General features: G+C 33.8%; 2 protein-coding genes across 2 annotated transcripts; both read right to left on the bottom strand.

Moving 5' to 3' along the window:
• Nucleotides 1-725: 725 nt before the first annotated feature.
• LOC133698170 (WD-40 repeat-containing protein MSI2-like) lies at nt 726-5,228 on the bottom strand. Its single transcript, XM_062121017.1, has 6 exons — nt 4,743-5,228; nt 3,601-3,924; nt 3,353-3,496; nt 2,318-2,442; nt 1,708-1,803; nt 726-1,085 (listed from the first exon to the last, which is right to left on the bottom strand). Exons 1-6 carry the CDS (start codon nt 5,073-5,075, stop codon nt 854-856), a joined length of 1,254 nt encoding a protein of 417 aa, XP_061977001.1. The 5' UTR covers nt 5,076-5,228; the 3' UTR covers nt 726-853.
• Nucleotides 5,229-7,797: 2,569 nt separating this feature from the next.
• LOC133698584 (heavy metal-associated isoprenylated plant protein 26-like) lies at nt 7,798-9,406 on the bottom strand. Its single transcript, XM_062121560.1, has 2 exons — nt 9,183-9,406; nt 7,798-8,390 (listed from the first exon to the last, which is right to left on the bottom strand). The coding sequence occupies exons 1-2, from the start codon at nt 9,261-9,263 to the stop codon at nt 8,007-8,009; spliced, it is 465 nt and encodes a 154-aa protein (XP_061977544.1). The 5' UTR covers nt 9,264-9,406; the 3' UTR covers nt 7,798-8,006.
• Nucleotides 9,407-17,953: the final 8,547 nt, after the last annotated feature.

Below are 17,953 nucleotides of genomic sequence, written 5' to 3'. Positions count from 1 at the left end.
AGATCCCATCTATAAGATGATTCGATCTAGGTGGACTCGTTGAACATGAGATCAAAAGCCCAAGTTGTCTAGTGAAAGGTACGTACAGAGGAGACAAAAGCGAGGCTTGCCATTCACAGTGGAGGACTTAATGATCCTATTTTTTCTTGTATGAAGAAATCATGAATTTTTTGTCAAAAGACACCTTTTGTTATGTATAAATTCGCAAAAGATTTTCTCAAAATAGAAATCCGTGATCACATGCATGTTACCAGAACGTAGACCTAGCTTTGGCCAAGCAAATACAGTCTTAAATTCCGCAAAGTACCTCGCAAACGAATTCAGGTTAGCAGAGAATCTTGCCTGCTCTCTTGTAATAATACGGTCCATTTGGTTCATTTTTTTATGAGAATTTCAATTGATCACTAAAAATGAAATAAATTTTTATCTACTTTTTTCTTCATAAAGTTTTTCTTTAAGAATTTCTTGCCACATTTAGATATTTTACTTGAATTTCTTAAAAAAATAAAATTCATTTCTCAAATTCAGTCAGAGAATCATAACCTAATCGAATATATCCAAGCATGATCCTATTTCAAAATTCATAACTCCAATTCTCATCGTGCATGCACAATGGTGCATAGACAAAATAAATACTTTGGAAGCAGTTACATCAGTGAAATTCTAAAAATTTATCCCATGAAACACAAAACATTCATATGGCTTTCATCTCCAATCAACAAGTATTAGGCATAAAGTTGCAGAAATTGCATATAAAACGTCGAAATAAACAAAAGTTGACCATGTTAGGAGCAAAAGGAAAAACAAATCACCGTTCGTTGCCTAATTATAGCTACAAAGGTTAGCTTTTTGCTCACTTTTCAGCTAGAGGAGGCTCATCAGCAGCCGGTATGTCGTCGTCACCATAAATACTTTCAGCCATTTGCCACACTTGAAGGGTATTGTCATCAGCCACACTTGAGATGACCCATGATTCATTTTTATTCCATGAAAAATCTGATATCTTTGCCTTGTGACCTCCGTGAGAGAAAAGAAGTTCTGGTGGGCCGTCATCAGCATCTAACTCTAACTGCTCCTCGCCGATCCTGAAGGCATCAAAATTTGTGGTCAGACAAGTTGAAACACGATCTTAGGTGTGCGCTGTCAACGCATAGCAAGAGCTGGTTCGTAACCATTCATCTTGTTCGCATTAGTTCTAAATTCGTGAATTGAAATAAGGGAAATCCAGGCTTGAAATGAACAGGGAACTTGGATATTTTTTATGAAACAAAAAGAATAATATTTTAAAAACACATCCAGCCTTTATCGATAAAACTAGAAATAACTTTCGTTGTTAAAAGTATCTAGGATAATTAAGGCATTCACATGACGATGAAAATGCAGTGATTTGGGGATGACACAATTGACCAATCGAAGTTGCTAAACACTGTAGTCAGCAGCAATTGCTAATAATCAAGCTACAGTCAACTAGCAACTCGGGTGAATCTTCATTTTAAATTTAATAGAGGGAAGAAGGACAAGAGATCATCCAAACCCCATCCCATCTCTTTCCACCGAATTTAACAAAGGCTCAAGCTGAACATTAATCAGAAGAAACAAATGAGAGACAGATGGAGCAAAAGAAAACCCCACCATACTTGAAAAGAAAAAAATCAACACTAAATTACTCGTTCTTCAAACATATTAATGAACGTCTGATGGAAATACCTGTTCAGGTCCCAAATGTTCAATCTTCTGTCATCAGCGGAGGATGCTAACACTGTTTCATGATTAGGATCCCATTCTACTTGGAATACCTCTTCTCTGTCATAAATAAACATCGTAACATATACAAGTAATCAATATCATGGGGAATAAACAACAAATATAGAAGAAATTCCAGCACACACCCAGCAGCCGGAATACAGGCCCATCCAGAAAACATATCACTTGTTTTTTTTTATATAAACAAAAACTTAAATAACGGTCACATATTTTACTGCGGTGTTAATATAAGATGGCCAGTGGCTTCAATAAAAAAATAGGGGGGGGGGGGGGGGGGGGGGGGTTTACAAGCACAGAAAGTTTCACCATTCTTGATACCAACAAGGTTCGGATGTACTGTATAACCATTTGTGTCTCCAATTGGTAAACAGAGGGAATGTCAGGGAAATAGCACGTTTGTATAACACAGTTAAAACATTAGAAAGTCAATTCCTAAAGTTGTAAAACAGTTCAGTTTTATAGATGCATTCCAAAAGGGTAAATACCTTTCTGAGTACAATAACAGCTATGTCAGCAACTATAATCGAAATCATGCAAGGGGCAGAAAACATACGTGTGGCTACTTAAAGCATGCAGTGGTGCAGTCAGCTTCCGCATATCAAACAGACCAACAGTTGCATCTGAAGAAGCTGTGGCCAGAATCCATTCATTGTATGGATTGAATGATAGATAGTTAATCTGGTACCAAGAAACAAAATGTTATGAGAAAGAGAACTTTTCAAGATCAAAAAGAAGATTTCAAAAGCAAAGCTGCCAAAAGAAAGTCACTGCTATTACACTAAGTAGACAGGCAGGTATTCCAAAACAAAAACAAGAACTACTTTTATTTGTCATTCTGTTGGGGATAACAGGCAGCTCAACTACAACTACATTATTGACACGGAATAAAAACCAGCTTGTAGATATAGCATCACCAGGCATTGCATCTTTGTTAAAAGATGACATGTTTCTGTTTTGTTTTTTGAGTTGAATTAAAAGCTAAACGGTAAGACAATTCTGGGTAGGCATCTGCTCATTTGGAAGAACACTACCAATCAGTTGAAGACATGATTCCATAAATACATACAGCAATGCACATGCACCACAAACATGTGCAAAAACAGGTGCAGATAACACTGTCAGGCGGATCTTGTCACAATTTCAGCCAATGCTCCTCTCTTCGAGCAATAAATCATTATTAATCCAAAATTCACCTCTACAAGCAATGAATTAAATTGTCAGGTATATTCTAATCAGTCAAAATTCAAGTCATTCTTCCTCTATTCAAGAAATAAATTAATACTAATCCTATATTAACCTCTTCAAGCAATGGCATAAGAGACAGAAAGTTCAAGCAAATGAGTATGGGATAAACTGAACGAAATGTTTAAGCTAGTGAATATAGAACAAAAATTGAAAGGAAAGTTCAAGTAAAAGATAGCAGCATAAGATAAGTAAAAAGAATTTCTCTAGTAGGCTAGTAGCAACTTCCAGGACCAATAAGGTCTCAAATGTCAGGATTGAAGGTTAGAATAGAAAAGATAATACAAAAACATGCTTACACAAGAAAAACAAGCATACAAACTAAATCGTGGCAAGATTGCTTCACCTCTTTCTTGTGAGCTTTAACAGAATGTTGGGTTTGATTTGTGCGCATGTCCCAGATCACTAATCGACAATCATCCCCCACAGAACCAAACAAATTTTCATTCTTCAAGTGCCATGACACATCTTCAACCACACTTTCATGGGCCTATAAAAGCATTTCCAACTCCAACAATGAACCATTTAACACACCATGATTGCAAAGATTAACTTTATCGATTAAAATGGGGATAGAAAAGGTCCTGAGGTTACCTCATAAACTTGCAATGCACCAAGCACTTTATCTTGAGCATTGCCGGACACATCCCACAAACATATTCTATTATCATGTGAGCCACTCACAAGATAACCCTGTTTAAATGGACTCCACGACAATCCATACCCTTCTTTATCATGACCAGTTAACCTTAAATCCGGATCACAGCCATCCCTTTGTTTCCTCTCCGCTTGTTTGGTAGAATCAAACACATAAACCTCACAACCACTTGTCTTTGCACCAACAATAGCAGGATTTTGTGGCATACATCGTGCTCTGTTCACCTCTCCATCAACACGTATCTTCTGTGTAATTTCCACCTATTAATCCAAAAAAAGAAAGTTTCAGCTACAATTTTCTTTTTCATTCAGACATGGATTGAATACTCGCCAAAAATGATAATTGAGGAGACAATACACTAATGCAAAATTTCAGCAAAAAACCTCATGTTCACTGAACATTTCTTTAAACCAAAAATGACATGGATATAGAGCATTCAATTATTTGCAACACCCATTTCATAACTTAATAATCAAGGTCAGCAATTTTATCGGAAACTGAAAATAAGAAAGCATATATCACCAGTATGTACGGCACATGTATAGACTATTTCAACACAAATACAAAAGTAAAAGTTGATACCTAATATTTAAAATCAATCAAAAACAATAAAACAATGCGGGGGGTTCAAACTACATATCATGCAAAAACACAACATGTCTTGTAACATTTCAGCTAGTAAAACACAGCCCAAAATTTGACTCAGGGCACAAAAAAACAACATTAAGCGTTCATAACCCAAGAAAGCACACTCAGAAACAGCATTCAGCAAGTGATTTTGTCAAACACTCGTTACCCACAAAGAAACCTAAAAAAAAAACTGCTGACCCGAGGCTGCAGACGCAGCTTATGACCCGAGAAAAAAAAATCAACACCCGAGTATAACAACATCTCAGCTAGTAATTTCATCAAACATGTAATTCCGGCAAAAAACAAAACCAAAAATTTGAACTTTCAACTTCATGGTCACAGAATTTGCTCAAAATTCGATCAAAACGCTTATAACAAACAAAAAAAAAAATATTTTAGATCAGTAATTTTACCATGCACTGAGTAAACCCCACAACCCAAGTCTCACCTTAGGAATCACAGAATCCGCAGAACTGCAACTAGTGTCAATCTTGGCATCAGCGACGGAAGTGGGCATCACAGCATCAGCAACCATGAGAAAGTTGGGGAAATCATCAGAAGTGTGAGTGCCAAGAACCAGCTTGTGAACAGAGAAAGACGAGGGGTCAGTTGGGTGAGGCATTGGTGCAGCGAGGGGCACCCACTGGACAGTGAGAGATGGCCACTCGAGAGGGTGGGAGATGACGAGATCATAGAGAACTGGCGTATTCTTCTTCCATACAGAGAATTCTTCGTCAAGTTGATCTTGTCCCGCCTCTTGATCATCCTCCGCTGCTGCCATTTTTATCTTCTTTATGCAGATTTTTTTTTCCTTTTTCCCTTTTGTGTGGGGGTTTTATTTAGGGTTTTTAATTTCCCGCTAAAATTGTGAAGAGAGAAAGGGGTTAAGCACGAATTTTTCTTTAGAACAAAGCCCGTGTTCATTTAACCCAGCAGATTTATGTAGGACCCACCATTCGGAAGGAGACTGCGTGATGAACTACATACACTAATAATATATCATAAAACTATGTATTTAGAAAAAAAACAATATTCTCAATAAAAATAAATAAATAAAACAATAAAAAATACAGAAATAAAAAGAGAATATTCTAATTTCATATCATTTTATAATGTACTTGTACTCCAACTGCTTCTCAATAATACTTCTATTTATAGTTTAAGTACATTAATACTTATAAATCTATTCAAAAGAAGGCTTTGTGTGTTAAGCTATAGCCAATAATAATATATCATAAAACTATATATTTAAAAGCAATTAATATATTCAATAAGATTAAATAAAATAAGTTACACCTTAGAAGAAACCTATTGTGATCATTTACGGCCATGGGCAATGTGCCCATTGCCACTGGCAGTGCTAGCAGCGGCCGCCAAGGTTGTCGCCGCTAATTATAGAGCAAGCAGTCATGGCTGCGGCCATACCAAAGCGAGGCACAACCCTTACACTGCCTCCCTTGCAATGCGAGCAACACCAACAACCCTTAGTTTATACCCTCCACACCAGCGATGACCTGATCTAGTGCTTTTTTCATCCAATATATGATTTTGTTTTTTGATTTTAATGGTGGATTCTAGCAATATCTGAAAAATCTGGTAAGATCTGACCGAATAGTAATCGAAGACTTTTGTTTAAAAAAAATTATCAGATAAAAATAAATTTTAGAAAAATAATTTTGTACATAAATTTAATTCCTAGTTAACACCAATAATGATTAAAATATGTAATCAACAATCTTAATTGTCTAATAATAGCTATGCTAATATTGTTGGATTCCTCGAAACACATACAAGCAGTGAAAATGATAAATTTAATATTTTTTTAGATTCGTAATGAATTTAGGGTTCTTAAGGGTTTATACAAAGATTATCTAAAAATCAGATATTCTTATGAACTTTGAATGATTGTTTCAAAGTTGAATTGTTACAAACCACAGGTCATCCTTATTTAGTCTGTAATGGAATTCTAAACCTTTTTCAGGAGAGGGATTGCTATATTTTTGAATACTAACTATTTTTCTTTGTGTTTTTTTTTCAGGTGCTCTGTATTGTACTATGTACTACACATAAAATAAAAGATGTGACATTTTATTTACAGGAAAACCTGAAAACCCTATAAATAAATAAAAATATTAATTTGTCCTTTAAACAATATCACATATATTATTTCATAACAATTTTAAAAATCTATTTAATAAAGTCCTTGCTTGAATTTTTTTAAGAATTATAAATTACATTCTGAGTTCTCAGTTTCTAAAACTTATTTATAATCAAGTCGCCTTTGATTAATAATCTCATTCTAATTTTTGACTGGTGGTTCTTATATGTGTAGTCCATTAGGTTCTCTAATAAATTTATTTGAATATAAATTATAATTCAAAAAAACAGGATTAAATAAATTAATTTATTATTAACTCAATAACTTATTGATTTATATTTGAAGATTAAGTATAATATCTAGTAATGTGTCATGATTCCATGAATACTAAAAAAGTCATGAGTGATTTAACTTCATCTTTCAATTATCAGTTTCCTAGTGTAATTGTTATCTCTCAATGAACAATGTCTTGATTTAAATATCATATCATGAAGTGCTTTTATTATATCAAATCATATTTATTTTTAACATCATAGTCATTGATTATTTAAATAAGATTTTAAAAACAAATATTTCATATTGTGTTATGATTTATAATCAATACTATTTGAGAATAGATGAATTTTTTTTTCTATTTCACATAGGATAATGAATCATCAATTGATCACTTAAATATCTTTATATAATTCATGTTATGTTTAACACTTACTCGTTTGTTACCCTTAACGAGAACAGCATGTATAAGGATCAAAACATGATATTCTCTATATAAGATAACTTAGTGATCTCAAATTTAAAAATCGCTTACACAACCATCACGAAAGCCTTTCTATGGATACGAATGATCTCTCCACATTAAATTCTCATACATGTTAGTTCAATGTACATGTCATTTAACAAACACTTATGTATTGATTTTAGATATCTCTTATACCTTAGGTTATGAGAACAATTGCTTCATTTCATAAAGAAAATAATATAACATGTATTACTTTCAATGATTTTATCTAATATATAGTTCTAATAAAGCATTAATCAATAACGTTTATGTACAATGTTTTGATATAATGAAAATCTCATAATCACAACTACCTTACAATTTAACCTACAAAATAATTTTATCCCAACTACCTTACTTTTACTCCATAAATATTAAATTTATTAATAAAATATTTGATGAATATTAAAGATAAATAAAATTTTTATTAAAAATAAAATATATTTAAATTAGTAAAATTAATACTACATGTAACTAACTGACGCTAATTGATTAACTATAAAACATATAAATCACGTCGCATTGATATAAATTAAATCGTAGTTTATACCTAACTAGATTTTTTTAATTCAACTACAAAAGATAATTACGTGACGATAATTTTATATTGAATATCCTCGGTTTGGGTTTTCATGAAAATGAAGATTTATTCAAACTAGAAATCTTAAAAAGGATTCAAATGCATCACAATTTACAACTACTGTACCAAAATCAAACAAATTTCATGGGTCCTCGACTCCTTAAAAATACATCACAGCATACTAAACAATGACAATCAAAAACATAATCAACAAGCCTAAAATCAAAGGACAAAAACCAAGTAATTATAAACATGATCACATGATAGCACAAGCTGCCGGGTTCTCATCACTGAAAGCAGTGGTGTATCGAACCTCGGTTGAGCTAGCACGTGCGAGCTGGGACACCTGTGGGTCCTCCGCATTTCTCACGTACCCAGCAGGGGCTTTCTTGTCATAAACTCCAGGTGCATAAGGGTGGGCCACCATATCATATGGCACATATGGCCATAACTCCGCCTTCTTACCCGTCCGATGTGCCACCCGAGCAACCACCTTTGATGGGTCCACATACCCCACCACAGTCACCTTGTTTGCCTTTCTTTCCACATCCACTTGCTTTACACCTTTCATTCCCTCCAATGCTCTCTTCACCTTGCGCTCGCATCCTTCACAGTCTATGCGCACCTTGACCTCCACCGTCTGATTAAATTAATCATGTAAAACATCTTAGGATGTGAACGTGGCAACCAATAAACGGACCAGTGACGGTATCGGAATATTTTGGTGGGCCACAGGGCTTATCATGTTTCTGCCATTTTATGATAGAAGTACCAAAATGCCCTTTCTTTTGGCACTGACTATACTCACTTTATGAGAACTGTCCATGTGGACATGATGATCATCTTTTCATTTTTCAAAACTCAATGGAGTGGTTGTGTTTGGACGTGTGATAAATAATGTAATTTGAAGTATAATAATACGTTAAAATAATATTTTTTCTATTTTAAAATTTATTTTTTATATTAGTATATTTAAAAATATTAAAAAATTCAAAAAATAACAAAATAGCTGTTAATCCACGATACCAAACAGCACAAGAAATCTTCCAACTTCTAAACACAACCACATGCCTTTTCTCTTTACATGATCAACAGAATATTTCATAAAAAAGATTCAAAAAACATTGTATTGAATCTCAAGAACTATACGAGAGACAGGGATGGCCAAGAATGTCGAAAGGCTGCACCATGAAATTATCAAGGTATTCAAAAGAAACAACAAGAGAGCCATTTGAATCACATGTTCTAGCTTTAACTACATAATTTCAAGAATTCAAACTTACTATATCGATCTAGCACCCGGAAGAGAGCAAGAAATCTTGATCTAGTAGTAACCAAGATCTGTTTTCATGGATCTATTCTATCAGTATAATGAAGTTTCTTTCTTTAAAAAGCCTTGACACAGGGTGAGAACGGTAGTAGTGCTGCGTACCTGCAATTGCCTGCGTTTCTTGAGCTTGGAGCTTCCACTGGAGCAATCGAAGAAATCAGACAAGTGATCAAGAGCACCCATTTCTTCTTAACTTCTCTCGAGTCGTAAGAAAGACAAGGATTTGAAAGACAGAAATATCTCAAAAGGCTTTAATAAGTTAGGCAATTAAATGATAGACAGACACAGGTCAGTGAAGATGAAGTCCTCTGTTTAAATAAGCAACCTCGCGAAAGGACTGTTCCTTCCGAGATATGAATCGTTGGATCTTTCTCTTTTTTGGTGTCAGCGAGCTTATTATTGACACGTGTGCAGTTACTATTTGTTTTTTATGGATTCTACAATGGTCGTTGCCATCCATGCACCGACCCCAGGTGGGTCCCTTTGAATTTTGGCGCGAGTTAAGAGGGTGGCCCCCACAAACGGCCCGGAAAACCTGAAAGACGGTTATGGTTGGTGTGCAACTGTGCATTGGATTCAATTTTTTCAGGTAAGGGTGGGACCAGAGGTTTATTTCTGGTCCGTCCAGAGGGTGTGGTTGGGTCGAGTGAGTGATGGGTCTCTTGTAGTAGTGATGGGTTTGGTTGATTTTTTTTTAATTAATGTTGGTATTCGAGCTAATTTTCAAATACTACAGCTAATTTTATAAATTTTAAAATTAATAACTATATAATTCTTCCGTAACCATCATAAAATAATTTTATTTTGATCATGCTTTCCATTCCATCCCTTCAAAACACATCAAATTAACTGTTTTTATGTTTTCTCAATGATATTAATACAAGTACGTCAAGATTATTCAATAATATATCAAAACTCTAAAAATAATCCGTGTAAAAAATAACAAGCATTGTTTAAATTATTTTAAAATAATTAATAAAAATATTTTATAAAATAATCACAGCCAAATTACCAAACACACTCCTCCTCCTGGCGAGTAAATGACTAATTTAGTATGGTTGTTCTTGGTTTTAGTTTATTCCACGGAGGATACGGTATTGTTATAGGCGTAGCATTGATGACTAACTAATGTCTGTCCCATGAGAAAAGTTATCACCTCCCTTAGTTAATACATCTTGTGTTTCGGTCCGGACCAGATCTGTTTATAGAATATAACGAACCTTATTCAATGAGCTATGATTGAAATTTGATTAGAGATTAGAGATTATTGTACCATGTAGCATGTTATGAGATTCATTATTAATTCAAGCTAATTAACTAAAAAAAAAAACTAAAAGTACTTATTGAATTATTGTAGCATGTAAGAGATTAATTAAGGATTCAATCAGTCTAATAATGATTATTACTCATCATTCCTCTTAATATTACTCTTGCTATTGAGAGCAAAATTGTATTTTTTATAGGATTTAAATGTCATTTGAGAATTAATCAGATCAAGTTATTGTTAAATTTTATAATGCATAGTAAAAATACTCTATTGTCCTTGTAAAATGAAAAAAAAGGTCTTATATCAAGGGTTTTTTTGTTGTTTTATTTAAATTTGCACAGTAAAATAACATTTATACTCTTGAGTGCTCAGAAAAAAATAGTCTTGCAAGTAGGGGTTTATTGTCTTTGTATTTTTTTGTATAGTAAAATTACGTTGTTAACCTTTGACTTTCAAAATTTAAAGAATGACTTTTGAGAGCGTTTTGGTCTTTACACAACGAATATTCTGTAATAATGATATGCCCCTAGATCTTTTTTTTTTAATTCACCTTTTTAAGATATTAATAAATCAACAAAATATGTTGACAGGTATCGCGCGCGTGTCAGCATGTCAGCATGTCAGAGTCCTCTGCGCTATTCCAGAGGCGCGTGTGGACAACTACAATGGCAAAAAAAACTAATTGTTGCCTCATTCAATACGCAAAGGTGTGGGGCAGCTGTTGGGATGGTGCGATTACCTAGGAGGGCAGCGGTCCGACAATGATGAGATTTTCTCTTGCCCTTCATTTCTCTCTTTTGGGCCTTGGTTTTCATGCCAGGCCTTTAAATTTTTTTGTTTTGCTCTCCATTTTGTATTATTTTGGATTTGATTCTTATTTTTTTTATTTGCTTTGATTTTAATGCTTCTTAAAGTTTATTTTTTTCAATTTCATTCCTCTCCGCATTTAATTTAATTTGTTTTTTTTTACAATTTGGTTCTCATTCTTTTGATTGATGTTTTTTCATCCTTTGCATTTTTTTTATTTTTTTTAATTTTAATTCATTATTTTTCAAATTTTGGTCCTCCTTTTTTTCATTACTCTTTTTCTATCATTTTTTTCATTTGTTTTGTTTTCAATTTAGTCCCTAATTAGTTTCTTTCAATTATTTTTGGTGTAAGATTTGGTCCTCATTGTTTTTTTTATTTTCTTATAATTAAGGATTTTACTTTGTGATTATTTATTTCTTTTACAGGGTTTTTCTATTCTCATGACTAGTCCACCATTTTTAATGATTTACCTGGTTTGGGTTTGGTATTTTTTTTAAAATCCATTTTAGAATTTGTTTTTTTTTATTTATCATTTGACATTAACTTATGCTTTGTGATTTGTTAAACTTTCTTGCTTGTAGAGTTATCCACATCTCGGGTCGCAAATTGATCGGGGTTAAGTTTTTTAGTTTAGTCTAGGTCTAGAATTTAACGGTCTACAGATTTAAGAGATTGACTCTAGTTAACGAAGTTGACATGGACATGGGTTTCTATGATTTTTTTTTCATTCTTTTCCATTTATTTATTTTTTTTAATCACTTTCCATGAGATTTTTGTAGTCAATTTTAAAATAACATGGGTGGCCTTCGTATTAGTTTTTTTTTGCTTTGTTAAATTTAGATTTTCTAAAGAATTTTTTTAAATTGAATTAATTGATTTTATCATCCAATATTTAATTTTTTAGGTGTTGAGCTCCTGAGATGAGTCTGAGTCAAGAATTTAATGGATTACGAGTTTTAGAATTTAACTCAGGTTTACAAGATTTGCATCGTTTTGATATTTTTTTCTCCGATAAAAAATATAGTTGGTCCTATTTTGTTTTCTTATTAAATTAAATTTATTGATTAAATCTCTGACATTTAATTTGAGGCAATATTTGAAGGAATTTTATTTTTTGAAATTAGTATTCTTTGTTTATTTATCTTTTTTTTTTCCTATTAAGTTATCCTGGTATCATGTCTTGAGTCATGGACGCAACAAGTTCACTAGGTCTGACTCAACCATTTTTTTCATTGGTTTTTAATATTTTTAGATCTCAAGTCAATGATCATAATATTGGATTTTTTTCTTTTTTTGTGATTAAAAAAAATGATAGGTCCGTGGCGTTGCGTGAGCCACCTATCAAATAATGATCGTCCGCTTGGTTTTGCTCATGGGTTTTGACAACCTCATTTGATTTTGCTAGTGTTTTATTTTTTCATTGATTTGATTCATTTATATTTTTATTATAGAAGATTGATGATGATTATTTTTTTAGTTATTTTTCTATGATGTCAAGTTGTGAATTTTTTTCAATTCTTTAAAATTCAATAATAATACTTTAACATTATTTTTTATGCTATATAAAAAATCAACCGACTTGCAACAAAACACGAGCTATCTATCTAGTTTACTCGTGCTACTCGAATAGATAATTGAAGATCATCAAATGCAGACCCCCCGAATTTATTAGCAGTGCATTGTCAACTGCTGGACAGCATTGCAGCAGCAAGTGGATGCCCATTTGGGCTCGAAGTTCCAACAATCAGCACAAGGTAGCCTGTGTCTCCCGTGGCAAACTTGATGTAACATCCTTCGTCAGGACTTAGGTTGGCTTCAATGCAAGAGATCCTGTGTGAAAGGACTTTCATCACCGTCTTAAACACACTTACAATTATGATTAACCAGTCAATCAAGCAATGCTTTTAGTACTTCTTTCGGCCATGGATGGCAAACCAGCATGCAAGTTTTCCACTTCTTCCACACACCGACGCTGACAGGTGATAGAAGTTTTAATATTCTTCAAACACATGAAAGTTTCCAGCTCAAAGCCAGGAAAGTACGTCGTTGTATCCAAATCAACGTGTGATCTTTTTTTAATCTTCGAGACTGACCAAGGCTAGGCTATGATTCGTCTGTTTCGACTTTTTCTAGGTTTCGAATCTCTAACCCTGGTCGGCTTTGTTTTCAAGACGGAGAGTATCTAGGTTCATTTAAAAAAATATCATTGAGATCCAAACTTGTATTTGCATCCTCTCTTGTGTCTCCATTGTCATGGTCAGTAGCCGAGGCCTTTAATATAAACTCACCACAAAAGTCCGAATCGATGAAACAAATACTAGAAGTCGGAGTCGGGAGTACACATATTAATCATCGAGTTTGTTAAAAGAGAAAACATGACGTCAATGGACATATAAGCTGAGGAAAGGATATTCCTTCTTGTAGAATAAAAGATTCCTGAATTCTTGATGGAAAAAAAAGGTGAGAAAAAGAAACAGATTAGAGAAGGCAAAAGGGCCTCGATTGAAGGACTCGAAATTATAGCTCTGTGAGGGGGGCGACTTGGACTAGTCAGAGGCAACCCATGCTGTTATTAGCTTCTTATGCCTGATAATGGGTGGTTTAATGGAGTGCTAGCAGACTACTAGGCTAAATCAAGACCAGGAATGCTGGTTGAAAGCCCAAGCCCAGTCTTTTTCCTTGTAGTTTTGAGGACCTCATGGAAGCTGCCTTCTCCTCACTGTTCAAGCACCCCTTTCGCCACGAGACCACAAATACATCAATGTGGACAGAGACATGACAGGCCCCGAAGCATCTTAACAATTTCCTTCTCATCCTATCTTTTTTTAATTTCAACTTTGAAGATTCTGTGACATGGATAAAGCCCCATGACCACACTGTTCATAGTCTAACATGGATGACGAAATACTATACGTTATTTATGAAAAAGTTCGAGACATACCTGTCCAAAAGTAGATAGACCCGTTACGACCTCTCACACACATCCCGAGCATGATAAAATCTAGAAAAATAAGAGTGGTCAAAACTCAAAACTGTCTTGTTATTAAAAAGTGATAGCCGGGCCGTGTTGTTGATCAAGGAACCGATGAGCAGCTTCGAGGAAGCAAGAACAAGTCAAATTTGGCTTGGCAAAGCAGATTTTGCTTCAAAGAAAAGCTACAATGATGGATACACGTACTGTTGATAACAAGAAATTTAGGGGTCAAAGTCGCACGAGAAGCACTGAGAGCCTTTTCTTTTTCCCTTCTGTATCAGTGTGGAGACATTGAAAATAGACCAGAATTTAAAGAAAGTATGGGAGGATCTCTACACATACAAGCTTCGCATGACCTTCGTGTGTCGGTCGACTAACACTGTAGAAGGTGAAATCTCCTGGCACAGGCAGCAATAGCATTAACCGACACTTTCTTTATGGAAAAAGAGAGCAATGGGCATGCTGATGAAGCAAATGAGAGGTGCCCTTGTGGACCCAATATAGCAACAAAGAAACTTCCTCGATAATTAATATTAAATTATAAATTAATATAATAAATTTATTTAAAAAAAACTATAAAACAAGTAAACAACCAAATAAAATATTTATATTATAAAAATATGTAAAAAAATTAACATTTTAAAATTATGTTAAGATAAAAAAAAAAAGATAGATTTGTTTAATTAAGATGAAAAAATCTTAATAAAATTTGAATCAGAATACGAATGCTGACAAACCAAGTATTGTGTTGATATTAAAGGGGGGAGGGTTACTATTTGTTGCAGAAAAAAATGGATAAGGAAGAAGTAGAAATGAGAGAGGGGGAGAGGGGGAGAGGGGGAGAGGAGGGTCGAGCGCCATGTTATAAATTAAATATTACCGATAGTAAATCCATTGATAATACTATTGGTAGAAATGTCACGTCATCGTACACTTTGCCTTCTTGAATCCCACTTTAATATTGTCCTTAATGTTGTCAAAATATATTGATGGATGTTTCCATCAAGATATTCACTAATGAATTTTATAGTTGGGCTAATGTTATCGGTAATGTCGTCTGTAAAACTTACACGGCATCATACTATTTGTTTTTTTTTTATAATTTTTTTTATTGTGATTTTTTAGATATATATCGTGAGAATATTTATATCGGTGTTTAGTGACAAATTTAGAAATGATAAAATTCAATCAGTAAATATCACTATAATATATTGATAAAAAATTTTCATCAGTGATTCCATTTGAATCATTTGAATTAGGTAGTGTAAAAAGTCTCCTCATGTAGGGTTTTTTTTCAGATTTTTAAAATATAAACAAAGTCTTTTGTTTTGAATTTTTCTAATGAAAAAAAAACAACAATCTTTGTGTCGGACATAGAAAAAGTATTTTGTTTGATATTGAAGAATTTTGAAAGAGATATTTCAATTTCATTTCTTATGTGCTTTTATTCAATCCTTGATTAGCTTGTTGTTTAGTTTTGAAAAGTAAAATTTTCATTAATATCTTAGTTTTGGTATGGATCAGCTTGTTTTCAATTAGAGAAATGCATATGTTTTATGTAGATTTAATATCGATACGTAGAAATTTTCTTGAACTTACTACGTAATCATAGAATTTGAAAAAGTCCCCCGACTTACTCTAAAATCTGGAGATTAAGTCGATAAATTTTTCAAAAACATTATCTTAGGAATCTCCTCAAATCTACTTCCGAGAGAAAGTGTTTATCACATCTAGTATGCTGAGGTGGTGGCCCATTGTCCCATCCTCAAGCCGTCTTGGCTGGTAAAGAATCCAAAACCTAGTATTACATATTATCGAGCAATTTGTTTAGTCAAAGGGCCGAGATAACTTCTACAAGCAGCATTGGTTAGAATTAGATAAAGGCAATAAAGTATACCATGGCGGCCTGTTTCAGAAATCGATTAAAAAGATAATCATGCATGCACTGGATCGTAGCGTACGATTCTTTATGCATCGAAAGACAAACTCAGAGTGGCGCGATTTTAGCTGCCATGCACCACAAAGGAAGTTTAATTAATTATAAAACACGAAAAATAGTGCATTGGCAGGAATAATTTATCCAGTGCGCTGTGATGAATTGTTAGTTTCAAATTTAATGCAAACATAATCTCTAATAACAGCTAATCAAGTACAGTAATAGTATAACATGAAGAATAACTTAACTGCTTAGAGCTTACTTTTCAACGATCACGAGTTTGATTCTTTTCAGAAGTACTGAAAACTTACATATTTGTTAATTTTAAAATTCATAAAATAATTAAAATACATACAAACTAACTCGGCCGTCCATGTATATAAAAAAAAGAGTATAGTAATGGTATTATATGCCCGATACATGGTTATGCCCGTGAAGTGGCTCTCCACTACAGAGGAGATCCGATCCTAGCTAAATTAAATACTAGTATTTTACATAGCAGCCTGTGATACAGAATCACGCGTTACTGTATCTTCATACATGTTTCCTCCTCTCCACATACGATCCCACGTATCGGATTGCTGCCGCGCAGACAGAGACAAAAAAATGGAACCAGTTGTTTCTGAACATACTATAAGGCCATGCACCATCCCCTCAACAACGCTTTCCCAGTCAAGTCCGTGTGGCTAGCCCTTTGTGTCCCCATTGTGCCCATGGAAGGGGTCCGAGCGGTCCTCGGACCACAGCTAGCCTCGCCCATACAAAGTCATACATTGGGGCACAAAAGGTCTCGCTCGTGATGGGGTCCGACTTTATGATTGTCTTGGTGGGTCTTCGATTTAATTATTGGAGTAGAAGACCATCCACCCAGCTTTCAAATGCTTGACAATAAATATTTCCCTTCTGAACAATATGTGCTCGGTCTTTTTCAAATTAAAGCCTAGCCATGCATGAGCAATCCGAGGACCCAGGGGGTAGAACCTAGAAAATAATTATAGCAAGAATTTAAGAATGGGAAATCCTTTACTCATCTTTGATGGTATTCGACCGTTTTATAAATCTGTTGATCGAGTTCGGTCGGCAGGTGAAGGGTCTTTCTGATAAGGTTTTTAAAGTCTTTGAAAGAAATTTCAAGGAAAATATGATTTATAATCGTTCGTACATTTTTATTATGCACGAAAAGGGGGGCATGCCAAATGTGTATCTGGTTCGGTATCAATGACTCGACAACACCTGATGGTGGATAACTCCATCCCAGGAATAACGAGTGAGTTTTTTCTTTCTTGTTTTTTAAACTATTTTTAATTTTAAAAAACATTAAAAACATTATGTTTTAGATATTTTTTTATAGTTTTGGTAAAAATAATAATAATAATATATTTTTGAAAAACACTAACTAAATTCTAGTATAGAAACTGATTCGTTGGAAAACTATGGTTTGGTGCCAGAATTAACACTCCTCCAGAATTTGACACCGCCATGCCCTCCATGGCTGGTAGCGGTATCATAATTGCACTTCTGATGATATTTCAATACTAGCATCTGCAGTTGTTAACAGCTATAGATTAGAGTCCACTGGCATATTCGCCCACGGCTGTGGATTGTATTATTATTATTTTAATTTAAAAAAAATATGAAGGGAATGAAATTTTTTTAAAAGAATATTATTAAATTTAATTAAGCAATTTTATTTTAAAATCTATCAACTTGGTTCTTTGTCTAGCTCGAATTTCAAATTAAACTGCGTGAAAACCGATCCAAAATAAATTATTTAATTTAATAAGTTAAAAGATAACTTGGATGACTGGTAAAAATATGACATAACTTTTAAAAAAACTTTAAGATAATAATTTTTTTTTTATATTGAGACGATATTAAATTGGATC

This window comes from Populus nigra, chromosome 7, assembly GCF_951802175.1.
Source record: "Populus nigra chromosome 7, ddPopNigr1.1, whole genome shotgun sequence".
Classification (NCBI taxonomy): domain Eukaryota; kingdom Viridiplantae; phylum Streptophyta; class Magnoliopsida; order Malpighiales; family Salicaceae; genus Populus; species Populus nigra.
The sequence above is the reverse complement of the archived record's forward strand: the minus strand, read 5'-3'. Positions and strand labels throughout refer to the sequence as shown.

Bases quoted from the DNA above. Each gene is read 5' to 3' on its own strand.
- LOC133698170 (XM_062121017.1), bottom strand. From the start codon at position 5,075: ATGGCAGCAGCGGAGGATGATCAAGAGGCGGGACAAGATCAACTTGAC. The intron at 3,925-4,742 runs GTGAGACTTGGG...TTGGATTAATAG, and splicing joins CGGATTCTGTGATTCCTAAG to GTGGAAATTACACAGAAGAT. The intron at 1,086-1,707 runs GTATTTCCATCA...TGATGCCTTCAG, and splicing joins AACATTTGGGACCTGAACAG to GATCGGCGAGGAGCAGTTAG.
- LOC133698584 (XM_062121560.1), bottom strand. From the start codon at position 9,263: ATGGGTGCTCTTGATCACTTGTCTGATTTCTTCGATTGCTCCAGTGGA. The intron at 8,391-9,182 runs GTACGCAGCACT...TAATTTAATCAG, and splicing joins AGAAACGCAGGCAATTGCAG to ACGGTGGAGGTCAAGGTGCG.